General features: G+C 36.7%; 1 protein-coding gene across 1 annotated transcript in view; it reads left to right on the top strand.

The window, feature by feature from the left end:
- The window catches only part of LRMDA (leucine rich melanocyte differentiation associated), a 548,466-nt gene that overhangs the window by 509,679 nt on the left and 19,046 nt on the right, over window positions 1-19,741 (top strand). The window contains exon 5 of the mRNA XM_008068599.2: window positions 12,686-12,770. Within this exon, the coding sequence (XP_008066790.2) occupies window positions 12,686-12,770 (85 nt within the window). The remainder of the gene's footprint in view (window positions 1-12,685; window positions 12,771-19,741) is intronic.

Raw genomic sequence — 19,741 nt, 5'->3', positions numbered from 1 at the left:
AGTATGGGAATTTCAGCTGCTTTACATGACTCTTTTTTTCCTGTTGCATAAGTCTCAAAAGAGGTATTTTTTCTCTCCCATATGGTTCGTGCTTTCTTTTCCGTTCCCTTTTTCTTATTTCACAAATGAAACTACCATTTTGTTAGGTCTGAGTTTTGTTTCTAAGCTCTGTATCTGTGATGCGGGTTTTCCTCTCACAGCTGTCACAATAATTTGGGAAATGATATTCATAACCTCCAATAGAAAAATAATTTGAAAATGTGCCTTCTGGTGAGATCCATCAAGTTTAGGGTCACATTTTTGGTTAAATGAGTGACATTGAAGCTATTCATTAAATTGAAAAATGGTTTGTTTTCCACTATTATTGAAATAAACTCTGAATGAAAGTTAAGTCATGCTGGCCTGCACTTACGGAGAAAGCAAAAGGAAAACAGAGATATATTTAATTTGGACATGTAAAGTCAACCGAGTTTTAGGTCTTTCTTGAGACAGGGTATCAGGAAGATTGGCTGAAACAAATGTGAACAATTAGAAGTTCATTTACCTCTTTCAAAGAATGAAAGCATTTAAAGAAGAGTTCAGTGTTTAAGAATTATAGACCCACTTGCATTTTTTTCAACTGCTGGTACCTATGAATAAAGACTTGATCAACATGTAATTTATTTCCCTGCTGTTCTTGGGGATTTATTCTGGGAAGTACATCAATATGTAGTATTTGACTCTGTGTTTAAGTAACCCAAGAATGTACATATCCTATCCTTGTCCACATAACATAAGAAATGCACAAAACCCGAGTTTACTTGGGTTATCATATTTATGCTGTTGTTCTCTGTACCTCAATCAAATAGAAATTTACATCAAGTAAAGTTTCCTTGCATATTATACACAGTTAAATGAAATTTTCCATGCTTTTAATTTTTCTAGTATAAAGAATACAGTAAGAATATAAGACCATTACAGTTGCACTTGCCTTGTTTAGGTTTCCATTTTACATTTATGACTTTCTATTTTCACTAAAAAAGATCTGTAAATTTGAAAAATATGCATGTATCTCATTAAAAAAGTTTCCTAGCTCTAGCAACACTCAGCAAATCTCTAAAGAATGCAAGTTTAGAACATAAATATTTTAAGGCCCCATAAAATTGGCAGTGAATATTTTTTCCCCTTTAATACCATGTTCATTTCATTCCAATTTACTACCACGATTATATTTTCCAAAGCAGCTTTTAATACAATACACAATTATTTCATATGGGGTTGGGTAGGTCACCTCATTAAGCCTGCAAAGATCAGGTCTCTTGTGATGCCCACATATATTCTTGCATTTATTCCTAATTAAAATGGCCCTTCTAAATTGTTGCAAGTTTATTAATACAAATAACCAGCTAAGCAAAGTAGCCACAGTTGAAAAGTTAGCAGGGCAAGATGACCAGGCCCCCAAGCAGAGCAAACTGTGGTGAGTTTGCAGCAATGCCCTGCCACCTGTTGGCTTTGCTTACACATAACAGGGTATTGATGTCCCTCACAGTGGTGCAGTAACCCTCCCTGACCCCTGTCCCAGTTCATCATCCCTGAGAGAAAAGAAGGGGCCTTTGAGAATTCCAGGCCTCCTGATTTTTCCATCATTCATTTCCTTGGCCACATGTTTCTTCTGCTAATGCTGATAATTTATGGCCGAGCACAATAATGGCAGTGCAAGTCCTTCCCTTCTTCTGGATTATTTCAGAGTTTCCTGTCATAAGGAAATCCAAGAAGACGTGTCTTCAGTGGATTGCATGTGACAGTGTCTGCTTATATCTCAGGAATCTGAGGCATGATGGATAAACTGTCAGTTTTGAAGGATGATGTTTTCTCCATATTTCCATTATGAACCAGCTGTCATCTCCTAATAAATTTCTTGCATTGGTATCAATTTATTTTTACAAGCAGAGGGTCTGATGTATTTGGGAAAGGCACTGACAGCAGTTCTGGCCTAGCTTGACAGAATTGGCTTCACCTCATTTTGGAAAACTACTTTGGTTCCAAGGACAGAACTTGACCTGTAGCCCTTGAGAATTAAAAAAAAAAAAAAAATCTGTGAGAGGAAGAGAGACGCATGAGACGAGTTCCTCTTTTAAGCCAAAATAAATCAAGCCTCTAGTACTACCATGACATAATATTACTTCTAAGACAGCCCTACAAACCCAGATGAGAAATGCCGTATGGAGCTATTTACTAAAGATCATTAGACCATCACAATAATATGATGAATCTATGGATATTTTCAAATTATAACAAGGCTAGAGATCCCACAACTTCTGCTCTCAGAAGGGATCTCAGCAGTGCTTTTCTGTTTGACAAGTAAGGTGCAAAATTCATTTATGTAATGAATATTCAATTACAAAGAATGGACATGTTCCTGTTATGGCTACTGTGAAAGGGTAGGAAAAACCATGCAACATTAGCCCTATCTTTCAAAAAATTTAGTCTACTTAAGAGAACATGTTAAGCAAAATTGGAGTGAAATAAAAATAAATCATAGCTAATATTCAAGGAACAATGGCTAAGTGTGTTATGTTTTAACTTATTTAATCTTTACCTTTGTTGGAAAGAAAGGCAGTATAACATTATAATTGTTTAAGACAGTGGCCACTGAAAGCCAACTGCCTAGATTAATGTCCCAGCTCTGCTAGGTACTGGTAACCCAAGAACCTAAGTTAGAGCTTCGTCAAGTTATTTAATGTCTCTGGTCCTTGGCTTCCTCATCTGTAAAACAGAACTAGGAGTTGTAACTCCATTATGAAACTGTTGTGAAGACTGAATAAATGAATGCTGTATAAGAAAAGTGTTTAACACAGTCCCAGACACAAAGTAAGCACTAATAAGTGTTATCAATTTTTAACTATTATCGTCATCATGATCATTATTATCACCATTACCATTTACGTTCAAGTGTGTTTTAAAGAATTTATATTGCCCAAGGTTACATACACAGCAAGAAGGAGGCTGACTCTCAGTCTTGGTCAGTAAGACATCAGAGCAGAGAAAAGAGAGAGGTATGCAATATATAAGTTGTGGATACATCAAGAACTGAACCCTTGATACTTTACTAGTTTTTTCTTACTGTTATTCCATTCTTAGACAGTAAAATAGTCCTTATTTCTGTAGCTCCAGACATGCTTTGGATACTACCTGATAAGGGTTATAGGTGTTGGCATGCTGGTAAATGCCTAACAACTGAGTCTCCAGGAAAAAAAAGTGTATGCATGTATACATGTACATACATTTATTGTATTTTTACTTCTGTGAAGGATATTTAGAGCATAATTTACAAATAAAAATTAAATATAGAGTGTTCTTTTTGGGGGGGTCAGAGTCTCACTTTGTCATCCAGGCTGGAGTGCAGTGGCATGCTCATGGCCACCGCAGCCTCAACTTGCTGGGCTCAGGCGATCCTTCTGCCTCAGCCTTCCTAGTAACTGGAAATACAGGTCTGTGCCACCAAACCTGGCTAATTTTTTTCTTGATTTATTGTAGAGATGAGGATCACCAAGTTGCCCAGGCTGGTCTCGAACCCATGGGCTCAGGCAATCCTCTCGCCTCAGCCTCCCGAAGTGCTGGGATTATAGGTGTGAGTCACTGCACCTGGCTAGAATATTCTTTATTATTATATTATTATTCCATACAGCCACTTGGTTGTCACAGAAACTTTCAGTGATTTTGGCCAAACCCTTGTATCTTGTAGCTATATCTGTGGTTGCAGTTGATGAGCTAGTGTAGTTCCAGTGGGAATATTGGTTGATATTTTTCTTTACCTTAATAAGTATGCCAGAACTTGACTCACTTGTTAATGACATGAGCAACTGCTTTTCTGGGTTGGATATAGTTTTTGAATATTGGAAGAATGTTTCTTCAGTTTTTTGTGCTGTTCACAATGCCTTGCAGTACTTAACAAAGCAACTCCTCAAAGTGTTAAGAAAAGATTATCCAATGAGAAGGAATGTACTAAGAACATGAGTAATTTTAATAAAGATTGAACATCCTATCTACAAATGAACAGTTATCTTTAGCAAAAGAAGTATGATGGAGCATGAGTTATTTTGCTAAAATTAGGCTACAGATACAACATTATTTTAAGTTCTGTTTGCACCATTAATATTTTCTCCAATCACTTTCTTAAGTTTAGCAAATCAACAAACCAATAAATCAAACTCTAATTTGTAGCATTTGCCAATTTCTGCTGCAAATACTCCCACTATGGCCAATGTCAAGCTACCAAAGTGAGGTCATGGGAGAGTTGGAAAGAGATAGCACAACATTATATAGTATTTCTACCATGCAGATACAATAGAATAAAATAATTTTCAAGACTATAAATAACAGTAAAACTGTTTAAATTAATTAGGAAGTGATGAGTTTTGATATATATGACCTTTGCTTTTAATATCATTTAGTCAATGATAACTATATATAATTTAATTTTAAATACTCTCTGTGTTTAACAACTGACAAAATTCCTGAAAACTTAATCATTATTTATTGAGAACCTGTATATGTTAACTCTAGCACACCACTGGCTATATGAACCCCAAAGATGTGAAGCACTCATACATCTACACTGCATAGCTAATTATTTTATTTGTTATTAAATAAGCTGATCATTTTATCCAAAACCAAGTCACAAAAACATGTTGCATATTAACATCAAATGAATCATGTTTCACTACAAATATATTACCTACCTTCATATGTGCATAAATAAACCTAATAGAGTATTCTTTGCCAGGGACCTTTGAACATAAACTTCATTGTACATTGATTGGGATTTATGCTATAGAATCAAGCTGTGTTGTTTGAAATTCCAAATTCTTCATTTTCTAGCTGGGTGTTCTTGGGCAAGTTTTGTAACTTTCTCTAAATCTCAATTGCCTTATCTATAAAATGGCAACAATAATGGTTATTATAAGGTTGTTGAGAGAGTTAAATGGAACAATGTATATAAATACCTGCATATAATCAGTGCTCAAGAAATGTGATAAACACACACATTACTTGGTGGTTATAATATGTTACACTTTGATTATGTTTTGTGTTTGAACATATGATGTAAAGTAAATCCTTAGCAAGAATTAACTTCAGCCAAATATTAGTTTGTTTCATCATACTACTTTGGATAAAGGTAATTATTTATGCATAGGATGTTCTGTCTTTTTAAAAATTACCCATACTATTAGTACATTCCTTCTCATCGTATAATCTTTTCTCAATGCTTTGAGAAGTTACTTTGTTAGGGACTGCAAAGCATCCAACTATCACTTTAGGACTTACCATCAAAATCTTGAAGTCTATAGTTCTGCAAAAGGGAAGAGTGCCCAATGCACAGTGACACAGGGAAGAGTAAAGTAATGGTCAGGAGAGGAGTATCGGAAAAACCTGAGGGCTTCGTGGCAGAGAGGGTATGGAGCTGGGGAAACAATTTGGACTTTGAGGGTCAGGCTGACTTGCTTTCAATGTCACTCTGGACTTAAGAACTGTATAGCCTTGGACATGTTACTTATCTTTTCCAAGTCTCAGTTTTCTCATTTTTTCAAATGATAGGAATAATAGGACACATCTCATACATTGGAAAACCATGAACACTTAGTATACATACAGAAATATTAGCTCCTATCTCACATTTTACTTCCTTTCTGTTCTAGTTCCTTCTTATCTCCTATTTTACCTCCCTCCTCTACTTCTACCTCTCCTTAAACTCTGTTGGGAGAGACTGGAAAGGTATTTGATGGAGCATTATTTCATATGAGCCCTTTAATATAAGTAGAGAAGCAATTACGTATTAAATACAGTTTAAAAAAATCAAACCATCCCAATTACATTGTTAACAAAAATCTTTTGATCTTTGCTTATGAATTTCTACCTATTGCAAATTTTATAGTTAAAAATCACAGCATATGTCATATGTACTATTTTAATACATATTTCAATGTGTTCAATTAATATTATATAATAAGTATCTTTGCATATTTCTTTTCTATACTTAAAGTTTTATTTGGTTACTATAAGAAATTATGGTAATTTCCATAATGTCCAATATTTAGATTATTGATTTTTTCTTCTATTATGTAAGTGTTTTGGAAGCTACTGTTCAGATGATTTGTGAAATCTTTTACATCTCTTACGTTCTATTATTTGTTATATAATAGCCCACAAAATGCCCAAGCCATAGCCCTTCCTTCTTTTTTTCTTTTTCTGGTTCTTTCTCTCCTTCCCCCAATCCCAACCTTCCTCTCTTCCTCCCTCCATTTCTTAAACATTTATGAAGTAATACTCTGGGCCACATGCCATTTTAGGCCCTTGCAGAACTGGGATCCAAGTAGATCAGATAGAAACAAATGGAAACCTCCAGGCTATGTCTTTAAAGAACTTCGCCATTCTAAAAAGGCCTTTGGCACAATCCTCCCATTCCAACCTGCTTGTTCTCTGATCAACTTCTCACCTGAATTACCTGACTTCTCTTATTCAGGTTAATGCTCAGCTTTTGCCCAGACTTTTGAGCTCTGCTCCAGTGAGATTTTTCTGGGTCTCTTGGTTATGGACTCACCCTTGTCCCGCCTTGCCTTTTGTTTATTCCTCCTGACTTCTTGACTTTTGGCTCCAGACAAGGTATGACTGTTCATGCTCCCAAATCTGTCAATCATTCCCAACTTAATCCATCTGTCTTTTATGCTTTCTATCTTGCTTTACACTAAAAGGCATGCCACCTTCACCTGTGAGTGGAGCAGGAAGCCTCAGCCTTCAAGTTGGCTCTTTGTTTTCTCTAACTTAATCCTTCAGATGATGGCAAGCCTTTATCTTCTGATTCTGGCAACTTGGCGCACACTTTTATGTTGAATTACACTCATAGTATATAGTTTTATCTTTGACGGTAAAATGTTTTATTCATTCAATCGTCGTGCATTAACTTCCTTCTGTAATTCTGGCAGTATATTGTATACAAGGGTTAATAGTATAGTTAATTTCAGAAAGTTAATATGGGTAAATTTCAAACACTCTCTGTTCGTATGAATGAGACACAAGTAAGGGCATAATTACCATTACTGGTGTTTAGATGTCATAATAGAGGTCAGGGACAATGTTCTGTGATAATACGGAGTATGGAAGTGTGAGAGTTTCTATGAGTTGGTGACTCCTCATAATCAGTATTAATTCATGGTATGCCTTTTTTTATGGACTAGGAATGTAACCAAGGTCCTTATTTTTCTTTTTCTTGGTATTCTCAGCACAGGGCTTGGCATATAATAGGTGGTTATTAAATACTTGATAACTAAATGAGTGATGCTTTTTTTATGAGAGAGAATAAATGTTTTTAGAAGAGTCAGCTTTATACCATGGTTTCAGGGAATGAATTGTGATGAAAAGTGAAGATTGCTTTTACTTGAAAGAGGCTGACAAATTTCCCAGACCCAGGATCACTTTATGCGGTGTATGATTTAAGGGTGAGTGAGCATGCCAAAGCGCTCCACTTGAGCTGAGTGATGGGGAATGAGTTGTAGAGCTGTGGTCTTAGATGGTATTTTGTGAAAAATAGTGGGAGATTTATGGCTATTAAACAACTTTGTAGCTGCCCCCTTCTTGTTTCGAAGTCTGCCAAATCTCTCCTCCTGTGGTCTGTATCGTGTTCCTTCAGTGCATCCGTGACATTCGGAAATATTCACTGGACTGCCGTTTTTCATTGAATGCACCCTTTGGAAAGGGGCTTGAATTTTACACATTTATCTGAAGACATTCGTTTTCTGTAATTGCTGAATGAAATTCTCACTTTGCAAGTCTCTTGTAGAATATACTGTATTTCATTGAATCTTTTCCATCGAGGTCATCAAGATTCTACCTTCCTTCCTGCATTATAGAAATTGCAGAGTGCAGTATATTAGTGACTATTACCTTTACTGATGTGAGTTTTAAAAGATTATTAGCAACTCTTTAGTTGTGAGAAGGAGGAAAATCAAGAAACCTTCAGTGTTCTTTGGCATATCTTCCACAGGACTTGCAAGGCTGGAATGAGTATTTTGAGCCTTGACGTGAAGAGGATACATATTTACCATTTTCAGCTTTTTTCCACTCTATGGGTCAAACTCAGTAGCTTTATAAGAAACAAAATGGTATATTTCATCATAAAAAGCCAATCAGAGATGACATTAATCCATGTTATGTAAGTACTAAAGAACTGCTATAGGATTTTTTTTCTCTCATTATGAATTTATATGAATACAGGACTGCATGGATTAGAGAAGCAATAGAAGTTTGTTTTTTTGTTTTGCTGGTTTGTTTGGTTTTTTTGAGTTGGAGACTCACTCTGTCAGCCAGGCTGGAGTGCAGTGACACACTCACGACCACCGCAGTGTTGACCAGCTGGGCTCCAGCGATCCTTCTGTCACAGCCTTCCAAGTAGCCAGAACTACAGGTGCATGCTACCATGCCAGGCTAATTTTTTATTTGTTGTAGAGACAAAGTCTCACCAAGTTGCCCCAGCTTGTCTCAAACCCACGGGCTCAGGTAATCCACTCACCTCAACCTCCCAAAGTGCTGGGATTACAGGCTGAGCCACTGAGCCCAGTCTATTTCTGGGGTTTTTTTTTTAAAGTTTCATACTTAATTTTGAGAAATTTAAAAAATGTAGAAAAGTGAAAAAAAGAATGAATACATGTAGCTACTATCCAGAATTTGTAGTTTCTAATATTTTGACATATTTGTTTCACATCTTTGTTAAAAGATAGAAAGAACTATCATATATAAAGCTGAAGCTCCCCCATCCCTGCATTCCATTAGCCCCAGATCTGTTACCCTACCCATTGGCAGAGGCAACTATTTTCATGAATTTAGTGTATATCTTTTATAATTTTTAGATATTTCCATACACATATGAGATCAAAGGACTACACATTTACATAAATAACATTATACTACATTTCTCATTTTGCAACTTGATTTTTCACTCTGTATTAAATTTTTAGACCTATTCAAATTGAGATATATAAATCAGGTTTATTGCTCTAAAATACTAAATATTATTCTACTAAATTATTATATTATACTAAAATGAATATACAGCATTTTATTTATTCATTTTTCTCATTGACAGACATTGGAGTTATTTCCAATTTCTTCTATTATAAATAATGCTGCAATAAATATTGTTTTATGTCTCAACTTGTAGTCCTGAGTTAAATTTTCCATACTGTGTATGTTCTAAATGAAATTGCTGCACCAATTTTCAATTTTATTAGATATTGTTGCATTTCTCTCCAAAGTAGTTGGACCAATGTACATTCCCACTGGCAAAGGATGAGGGTCAAACAGTTTCATTTCTCTTCATTCTCACTAGTATTTATTACTGCAAGACTTAAAAGTTTGCCAATATGATGAGTGGAAAAATCATTCATATCTTGTTTTAATTTTCATTGCCCCCGCTACTAGTAAATTTGAGCAATTTCTCTTATGTTTATTGACTGTTCAGGTTTTCTCTTCTTTGAATTTTCTGAAACTTTCTTTGTCTATTTTTTCTATTATATTTGTTATTGATTTAGCGACATCATGTATTCTGGGTGCAAATATTTTATGGTAGATGTTGCAAATATTTTCTGACAGGAGAATTTAAAAAATAAAATGTAAAATTATAATCCATTGCTGTAGGCAATTAGGAAATTTGACAAGGATTCAAAGATCTTTAAGAGTCTTTATAGTCCTGAAGATGCAGATTTATCCAAATTTCCTTATACCCATCTTAGGCATCTCTTCTTAATCCAGGTGAAATAAAACATTATTTAAATTTTTCTAGTTATGTTTATCTTATCTTATATCCAGTATGCTATGTATATTGCTTCCATTTCAAGGTGAGTTCTTTATTCTTTGGCAAATGGTGTGCAAATTTAAGATATTTTCTTGTCCATTTATTTCATATGATAACTGTTTTTCTAAATGATATTTCTAAGCCTAAGGTTCAAGGAACAAGTGTGAACATCACTGTAGAAAAGATCACACGGGCTTCATTTTGAGGAAAGTGAAGTCAAAGAGCTGGTAGTTGGAATCTTGCCTTGTAGTAATTTTCATAAACATCCAGCTGTGGAAGTTCTACCAAGAGGAAGAGATTGCAAAATTGTTCTTTCCCTTGATTATTTTCCATGACTTGAGTTTATCAATGGACACTGAGCAGAAAATAATAAGTGCTGGGCATAGAATGGTGACTGCAAAACAACTGAAGCCATGCCATTGTTGCTCTGTCTATAATTGGAAATAAAGCTAAATAGCTCTTTTACTCTTGGTTACAGAACTCTAATGTTTTGCACAGTTAGAGGTATTTGCTAAAAAGTAGCATTTATTCCAGTAATTTTAGAAAAAGCTGTCATCGAATTGTCACCAGCCCAAATTGAGATTAAAAATTCTAAGAAATATCACAATATAGCAACTTAAAACTCATATTGGATTTTTTTTAAGTGATGAGGTGGAGCAGTTTTGAAAAAGAGAGAAGCTATGGCATCTTATGGAGGAAGGATGGTAGATCTGTGGAAGGAAGATCCCCATCTCCCCACCCCATATGCCCTGTCTCAAGCATTGAATAGACATCATATTTAGGACACTGCCATTGTGTTTCATCCATCCTGTAGAGATTACAGGAGACCTTGAAGAACCTTGAATACCCAATCGAGAGACGTGTGACTATAATATATGATTTTAAATCTAATTTCTGATTTCTTCACATTCTTGCCACATCCTACAAGTCTAATGATGTAGTATGTAGCAAAAGTCTTATCTACTTTTTACAATGTTTTCTTGGTGACTGAGCTTTTATCTTTCTGAACCAATGCCTTGTTTCAAGCTTTAAGCATCATGTGAGGGGAGAACCCCCCCAAAAAACCCTGGAATTTATTTATGAAAAACTTTGTATTTATTCTTACATATTTAAACTTTAGTCACCTTCAAAGTACTCTTCTTTTGATGCAATACACCTATTGAGATGCTTTTTCTACTACTCAAAACAGTTTTTGAACTCATCAATTTTGATGCCTTTTAGTGCTTCTGGCATTTTATAATTTCACTTCTTTCACGTCAGCAAAACATTTCCCTTTGAGGACTTTTTGCATCCAGGAAAACAAAAAAAGTTTTGTTTTGGGAGGGTGGACCACAGGAGTCATGAAGTTTTTGGTCAAAAACTGCTGAACACTCAATGTGGTATGGGCAGGTGTGCTCATAAATCACCCATCATGAAGTAGGCAAACACGTTGAAAGAATCTCTTAAAAAAAAATCGCTGAAGCTGAATGCAGCCTCTCACAACAACGCTAACTGGTACACTGATGGCAATGGGTTCCTAGAACACTTACCTTATGGGGGGAAACCTGTAGGGGCCCACCCTCCAAAAGATAACTCCGCTTTTGGGGGGGGTTCCCTTATATAGTCGCCTTAGCTGCAGTAAAGAAATGCTCCTGTTTCTGTATCTACCAAGAGACAGAGCTTCCAATTTTGTTTCATTCAGAACTCTTTCTGTAAGTCTTCACTGAAAGCTGCTTAGTCAAACATCTCAAATGTCAGAAATGAAGTTTAAGGGGTTTTTCTAGCAAGTAGGTCTAATCTCCTACTTAGTTTTGATTCTTATAATATAGGTAATCTCTTTGGAGAAAAGGCCTGCTTCTAGGAGGGCAAATATATCCCATAGAATGTATTTCCTATTCCGGAAAGAAAAATGTAGCATTAATGAAATTTACTTTTTATGAAGCTTGGAAATGTTGTAAGCTTAGGATTTTGATCCTAGCAGATGTTCTTTTTTGGTTATTAAAAAAAAAAGTTGCATTTGATTTAGAAATCTCTAGTTAAGAGTTGCAACAGTAATGCTTCTTATTATAAGCAACCACATTGTGATATGTGATATACTGGTCATCAGTCCTGAGTGACAGCTGACCCCATAACTCACAAGGATGTATCATTTGAGAGAGAGAGAGTTAGCAGCCCGGGAATCCTAGACTCAATTCTATGGTTAAAGAGCTGTTTGTGTACAGTAAAAAAAGTATCATCCTAGGTACATTTTATGTCATTTTCTTTTAGGCTTTAGAATGACAAAAATTTGTTGATAACCACTGTATCCCAAATCCACATGTCAGATGGATTTCTCAGTGCTGTTGTGAAACTTAGCCAGAAGCCCCATTTCACAGCCTGACATGATTTATATCCTTCACTACGGTGAATCCTCACAGTTGAGTCTTATGTCTTCCATGCTACTCTGCCCATAGAAACCACTCCTGACTTTCCCCATCCACCCTGGGGGCAAAGCTTAGCCTTTTCACTGGTTTCCATAGAAATCTGCTCACCACCAGCCTTTACTTTGAGGGAATTATTGGGAGAAGGCCTGTGACAGAAGTCTAAGTTCACACCTACCTTGTGTCTCTCATTTCCCTCCTCCCTCTTCTTTCAGTTCAGTACAATAAACACACTGTCCCCATGTCTCAGAGCTATTCCACCTGTACTGAGGCCCTTTAAAGTTTTGGATTCTACCCTACACTTGCCAGAATATTATCACAACAAAGACAACTCTTGCTTCCTAAGAAGAACCTCGGTGAATGTTTTTTCCAAACTCAGATCCCAAGGAGACATATTGAATTAATGGAAGTGTTTGGTTTTTGGTGTTGCTTCATGTTGACCTTTGCTTTTATCACACAGGTTTCCAGTGAGGATGTTGCTGCCTCTCCAGAGCGCCACTACACACCCCTGCCTTCTGCTTCCAGGGAACTCACCAGTCATCGAGGTTGGAACTCAGTTTTTTACTACTCTCAGGGGGTGCAGGAGGGACACTTGGCTGTGCAGAGCTCTGGGCTCATTACTGCTGCCTCGGCACTTTAGAAAGAACACAGTGCTTTTTAAGTCCTTGATGAGAAAACCATACCTGTCAAACCTAGTGATTTTAACCCATATTAAACAGAATTTAGTGGCAGTCTACTGGGGAGGCCAATAAATTCGTGGTATAATATAATTTTGTGATATTTTTCTTTAAATAGATTATGGCACTTACAAATTACTAAGGAGATTGTTACCTCCAATAATAGTGATGGAGAGAAATTGGGAAACTCACTAATATTTGTAAAAATATCATTGGGAGCGTACAGTTGACGTCTGTAATTTCAAAATGAATGAATTCTGTATTACAGCTAAAAGGAATTCCAATTTGCCTGGTAATGTTGAGAGAATCCATGTGTGGTTTTTGCTGAATTCTCTGATTCTCAAAACATTAATTTGGTTTACCCAGTTTTTCCAGAAACTTCTATTGTCATCTCTAGACTATTCAGTTTCAAAAGCAAGATAGAATACTGACATAGAGTATCATTTGAAAATGCCTCATTGCTAAACTCGTTGCTTTGAACATTGTTTCTCAAGCAGAAAATTCCCCTTGTATATGTAGGGGACACTGAATAAGGAGTATTTTTGTTCTTTTTTTAATATTTATTTTTATTTTTAAAATGTGGGGTACAATTCAGGGTTAGGTATACAAATGGTCCTTATGCAGATACCCTTGTTGATGAGGTGTGCCACCCTCCTCCCCTGGCAGTTTCTCACTACTACCAATCTCTTTATTATAGTATTATGATAATTGTTTAAGGTCCATTTTTGAAGTGAGAACATGAGGTACCACTCGGTATGATAGACTCTAAATCCATCCAAGTTGCTGCAAAGTTCTTAATTTTATTCTTTTTTTTTTTGACTGCGTAGTATTCCATTGTGTATATGTACCACATTTTAAAAATCCAGTCCACTTTCAATGGGCAGCACAGTTAGTTCCATGTTTTTGCTATTGTGAATAAAGCTGCAGTAAACATGCACGTGCAGGTATCTTCTCCATAGAGTGATTTGAGTTCCTCTGGGTATATTCCCAGAAGGGGGATTGCAGGGTCATATGGAAGGTTGATTTTTAGATCTTTTAGGAATTGCTAAACTGTTTTCTACAGGGGTTGTACTAATTTACACTCCTACCAATAGTGTAGAAGTGTTTCCTTTTCCCTGATTCTCTCCATCATCTGTTGTTTTTTGAGTTACTGATGATGGCTATCCTGTCTAGAGTTAGGTGTTATCTCAGTGTGGTTTTAATTTTCATTTATTTGATGATTAGTGAGGCAGAGCATTTTTTCATGTATCTGTTGGCTGCTCTTATGTCTTCTTTTGAGAAGTGTCTATTCATATCTTTTGTCCAGTTTGTAACAGGGCTATTTGGGGTTTTTTTCCTGTCATCCCTGCAACATTGCTATATGGGTGGGTAGGAGGAAAGGCTATGGAGTTCCTCAGAAAGCAATAGAGCTGACCTTCTGAGACAATCTGGGTTCTGGGAAAACAGAACACTTGTATTCCACAGGAGATGATCAAGAGAGTAGTATAGAATTCCAGGGGTCTATGACTTACACCTATGCTGCCTGTTTGATGTCTGGGCATCAATAGAACTTTTCTACATTTAAATATACTTTGGTTTAATTTGGGTTCAGTGTGATTCCCTTCATTAAGTGTTAGTTTGGTGAAAATCAATTTTTCTCAAAAACAGGTATTATGTTTTGAGAGGCATGAACAGGTCTCTTTCACTGAATGTCCTTATGAAGGTCTTGAGCATATCCCTTTAGAGACTGTAATGGGGAATATCCCTAGACAAATAATACCACATCTAAAAAGATTAACACATTAACCCTTAAATTAGCATCACATCCATGTGTTTATTTATTGGTTTCTTGTATTTGAATAAGGTAATTTTACTTTATAGTCTATTGAATAACTTGCATAGGGACTGAAGTCTCAGAGACCTCAAGGACACTTGCAAAGTTTAGCTGGCCATGAAACTGAGATTTCACAATGGGAGGATGTGTTCAGATAAATGACACAATCATCAAGAATAGGGCAAATATCATCTGTCATGTTAACAGTAATATAAGAAATATGAGCCTTGATGATTCCAAATATAAGATAATATATTCGGAAGGTATTTTGAGTATTATTTGGAATATGGAAAAATACCTACAATAGTTTGAGTTCAAATAAGTGCACTTGGATGACATCAGAGCCTAACATCAATGGGACAAATGAAAAAAAAAATGCCATTTAAAGGGAGCCAACAACAGGCATCTCAATTTTACTGAGGAATATCCCTATGCATTTAACATTGGTTTCCTGATCAGTGCGAGGACTTGGATGTTGGAAAAAAGCAAGTTTGCATCATCAAATGATGTTCTTTGGCCTATGGTCATGAAGAGACCAATAAAGAGAGGTTCAGAGAAGTTCATTAGAGCTGGATTATCGTTGGACTAATCTATGTAGGGGAAAGGTGAGACTAGTTAGTATGTTTCAGCTTGGCATGAACGAACATGGCTTGAATCAGGTTGACTTTCCACACCAACTAATGGGGAAAGCCATTATTTGTTGGCACCAAAAATGAAACCACTTAATGTCATCTTTTAAAAAGATATGCAAGTAAAGGAAATTATTTCAAATTTTTGAACTCAGAAAATACTAAACTATTTGTCATTTAATACCTGTGTGAAAACAGCCCTCAAACATTTATGCAGAAAAGGACCTTTTATGGTGTGAAGACAAATTACATCAATTCTTTCCCAAATGAAATCCTCTGTGATGTCTGAAACTTGGTCTATAAAATCCTAACTTGAAGTTCTATTTGTAAATCCTTTTTGATTCATCCAGTTCCCAATCTCTTTTCCTTCCGCACCAACAACTACAAAAACTGGCGGGCAGTAGTTCATGTGCAAATTGCTATTTTTCTGTATATGTCATTTTCCCTTTATGTGTCCTTTTATGTAACTTCCAATGTCGAGTATGATAGTCCCAAGATTCATGTCCTAAGAACTATAGATTCCAATGCTAAGGAAGTCTGAGCCTAGAATAATGATCAGGAGACAGGGACTCAATTTTCCATCTGTAATGTGTAGTTAATCCATGCATCATAGGGACTGTAACTTTCTGCTTCCTGCATAAAACTTTTACTGATCTGAGCTATATTGTTTTTTTTTTCCCTCCTATAGTTACTGATAATATCTATTTTTATCTCCTTAGTGCAATTTTTCATATTTTTTGTTGTATGAAGGGGTCAGGTTATATATGTCTTATACTCCTTATAAAGGAAAACTCCCTGAGAAGCAATAGTAAGTCTAACTCCTCTTGTCTTTCATATCATTAACTCCTACTCATTCTTCAGGTATCAGCTTAAATATCACAGCTCCAATGGAAACTCCTCTGATCTCCCCTGCATATTTTTATTAGGTCAGTGTTTTCTATTCAGAAACTGTCTTCCTAGATAGGTCATAAGCTGTTGGGAAGAGTGGAGTTATTTGCATCTATTTGCTCACCACTGTATCTTCAGTGCCTGCATAGGACCTCCCACTTAATGAGAGCTCAATAGGTATTTGTTCAGCAAAGGATGATGGATAGAAACACAGGAGAAGAGTGAGTACCCTAGTTACCTTCGAGAGGCAACTTGATTGCATATGAGAAAGGATGCCCTTTCTAGCTAACTGTGTGGACCTCAGACCTCAGCTGTTGCTTTCAGAAACCAAAATCATTATGAATGGGAGTCATATCTATTGATTGATTAACAGAGAGCATTAGCTACAAAGCTGAACTTCTTAGATGATTATTTTAATGTTGTAGTTTTCAATTGTTGATGTTCTGTTGATAGGGAAGGGAATAGGAAGAATTGAAGCAACCGATGGAATTATTTTACTAGAAGCGAAATTCTCAAAGAAGGGGCTGGACTCTCAATAAGATACAAATTGTGGTATACACACAAATTTAGAATGGTTCACCTGAATTCTGAGCATGCTGCCTTAGGTTTGAGCATATCTTTGGAGTATGGGGACACAGGGCTATGTCAGTCATATCAACTGTTACCTAGTAGCAGTTTACATATTTTGTCCTCATTGGATGTCCATGCTATGAGAAACACTGAAATATTTGTTGGAGAAATTTCTCTTTAAGCATGTTAAGGGTACAAGTCATGCCCAGCATGCCAGGGTATAACCGCTTTTTATGTGGTAGCTGTTAGAAGTAGAATTCACAGCTGAGCAAGGTGGCTCAAGCCAGTAATCCTAGCACTTTGGGAGTCCAAGGCAAGAAGATTTCCTGAGTCCAGGGATTCGAGACCAGCCTGGGCAACTTGGTGAGACCTCATCTCTACAATATATCAAAAAATTAGCTGGTGGTGGTAGCACAAGCCTGTGTAGTTCCAGCTACTTGGAAAGCTGGGGTGAAAGGATTGCCTGAGCCCAGCAGGTTGACGCTGAGGTGGCCATGGCGACAGAATGAAACTCTGACCCAAAAAAGAAAAAAATGTTAAATTCACATTTATATAGATCATTGAGTCTTTTAGGGAAAGCACTTCTATTTAGAATGTAGACCATATTCTCAAGAAAACCCTGTAAGGTGAGGAGGACACATGTTATTCCCATTGAACAGAGGAAGACACCAGGAATTGCTGGGGGTGATGGAGACATTCAGCAATGGAGGAAAGGGGAAAACAAACTCTGTGCTCAAGTCCCAGGTCATCCCTAACAACCATTCTTCACATACGACATAGGAAGCAAATGCAAGTAGGGCTAATTGTGTCATTGTGTTGGAGGGAAGAGGAGAAAAAGTAGAGGGAGAGGCATGGCCTGGAAATGTCCACCGCCAGAGTAAACTTCCACAGCCTTTGCTAAGGATGCCAGGAGGTACAACATCCTCATTCTCACCTGCTTCTGTTAAAAAAATTGCCTGTGTCTCCCTCCCTGCCACTCTATCATTTAAAGTACAGAACAGTAAAATCAAGAACAGAGAAAGTTTAAAAACAAAAATAAATAATACTTCATATCTGTCTGGATTCAGACAAGGAAAATGGAGACACACTATGTATTCAAATTATAAAGGGTTCGAAAGTGAGGAATTCGAGGTGATGCCACCACCTGGAGTCTAAGCCACAGCACTGAGGCAGTGATTCTCAAGAGCTTGCTAGAAAGCTTTTGTAGCTCTCAGGAACACCTGGGAATCTCCTATGAACTTTCTTAATCTGCAGCATCTGTGTGGGGATTCTCAGGTTCACCTGGAAACTGTTTCAAATATTGCGATGCTCCAGGCATTGCCCTGCCCCTCCTTCTATCCAGATTTTCAGTACCTCACTTTGGCCAACTGTAACCTAGACTGATTCACTGAAGGCAATTCTGAAAAATGTAGCTTCCAGTTTCCCCACTGAGCTGCAGAGAAGACCTTAGAAGAAAGAGGGTGATGGGAATGTTAAAACAGATAATCAGGGACATCCACCATAATTCTACCTTGCCAACAGCTATCGAGTGGAGGATCCTATTCCAGTTTGTCTGCATAACATTTTGCAAAATAATTGCAAGCCCAGTAAATTTGTCCCTGAATTATTTATTTCCTCCTTATACAGTCTTGAAGACATGCCATAGTTAGCTTGCCATATTAAGCATTGGACTTGAAATGTATAAAAGAAAAAAAGCAAAAAGCTAAGAGGAAATCTGCTGTGAAACTTTCTTGGAGATGATAACCATCCTACTTTGATTACTGTTGGCAATCTTGCCATTATTTCTATTGACACAGTTGTTAGGTGCTCATCTTCCTCTCCAACCAGGGGTTTGGTCTATTTATGTTTGAAATTGATTTCTGGGACTGTCACAGAGTAATTTATACAGCAACTTATCATAATTAGTTATCGTTTGCAGTTTCCTTAATGTGAGTTGCATTTTATGCTTAGCAATTGATTTTTCTGTATATCTCCATGAAGCAGCTCAATGTGTTCCATCCAAAAAAAAAAGAAGAAGAAGAAGAAAAAGACAGAAAGAAAAATTGTGGGCGTTTTTTTATTTTTAAAAACATTTTTAGCCTGAGATATCATAAAATACATTTTCACAGAAGCCATAAATACAGGGTGTTTTGCTTTGACTCATTAAATCAGCCAAAGTGAAATGAATAAAAAGAAAATTAAATGGATGCATGTGAAGAGGTAGCCATGTAGACAAAGATGTTTGGGATAGGAAGATGTTGGCCAGGAAAACTTCATACCAACAAGCAGGATACTTTCAGGAGGGCTCAAATGGAAGCTGCTTAATGATTAAACTATTCATTACAATTTGTTTTGGGCTTATAGGATTTGGAGGTATAAGGGCAGAAAGATGTTGATACCTACATCCATCACAAAAGTCATGATGAGCATGCCATTAGCAAAAGACAGGTTAACAAGAGAAAAGCATAATACTATTTTTAAATCAAAGTTTTCTGTGACATGAGGGCCTTCAGAAATGAAGATCCAAAGCCCTGAGAAAACTGTCTATTTGGACACTTAGGTTTGAAGAAGAATGGACAGCTGTGTAGAAATGTGATTAGAGAAAGAGTATAATCTAACAATAATAGACTGAAGGGGAAACCCAGCAAGGCCTGGCTATTCAGATTCTTCTTGGCCTCTCTATGTGGCATTCTTTCCCCCTGGGTATGGGGCAGAACCTCTCTGGAAGGGTCTTCATGAGAAGGGGGAGAGTGACCTTTCTAGGCATTATGGCTTGCTTTGGTAGGAGAAGGATTCTAGTTTCTATGACCTACCTTGTGGAAGAGAAATTTTGGTTTCTATAACTCAATTCAGGGGGAGGGAACAAGAGACAAGAGAAAGAGGGGCAACAGAAGACCAAAATGACCTTGCTTCTGAGGCCTGTCCAGTATCTTTCAGTTCAAAGCACTCAGCATGCCAAG

This window comes from Carlito syrichta, unplaced genomic scaffold, assembly GCF_000164805.1.
Source record: "Carlito syrichta isolate Samal-C Ts95f unplaced genomic scaffold, Tarsius_syrichta-2.0.1 Scaffold311316, whole genome shotgun sequence".
Lineage (NCBI taxonomy): Eukaryota > Metazoa > Chordata > Mammalia > Primates > Tarsiidae > Carlito > Carlito syrichta.
The sequence above is the reverse complement of the archived record's forward strand: the minus strand, read 5'-3'. Positions and strand labels throughout refer to the sequence as shown.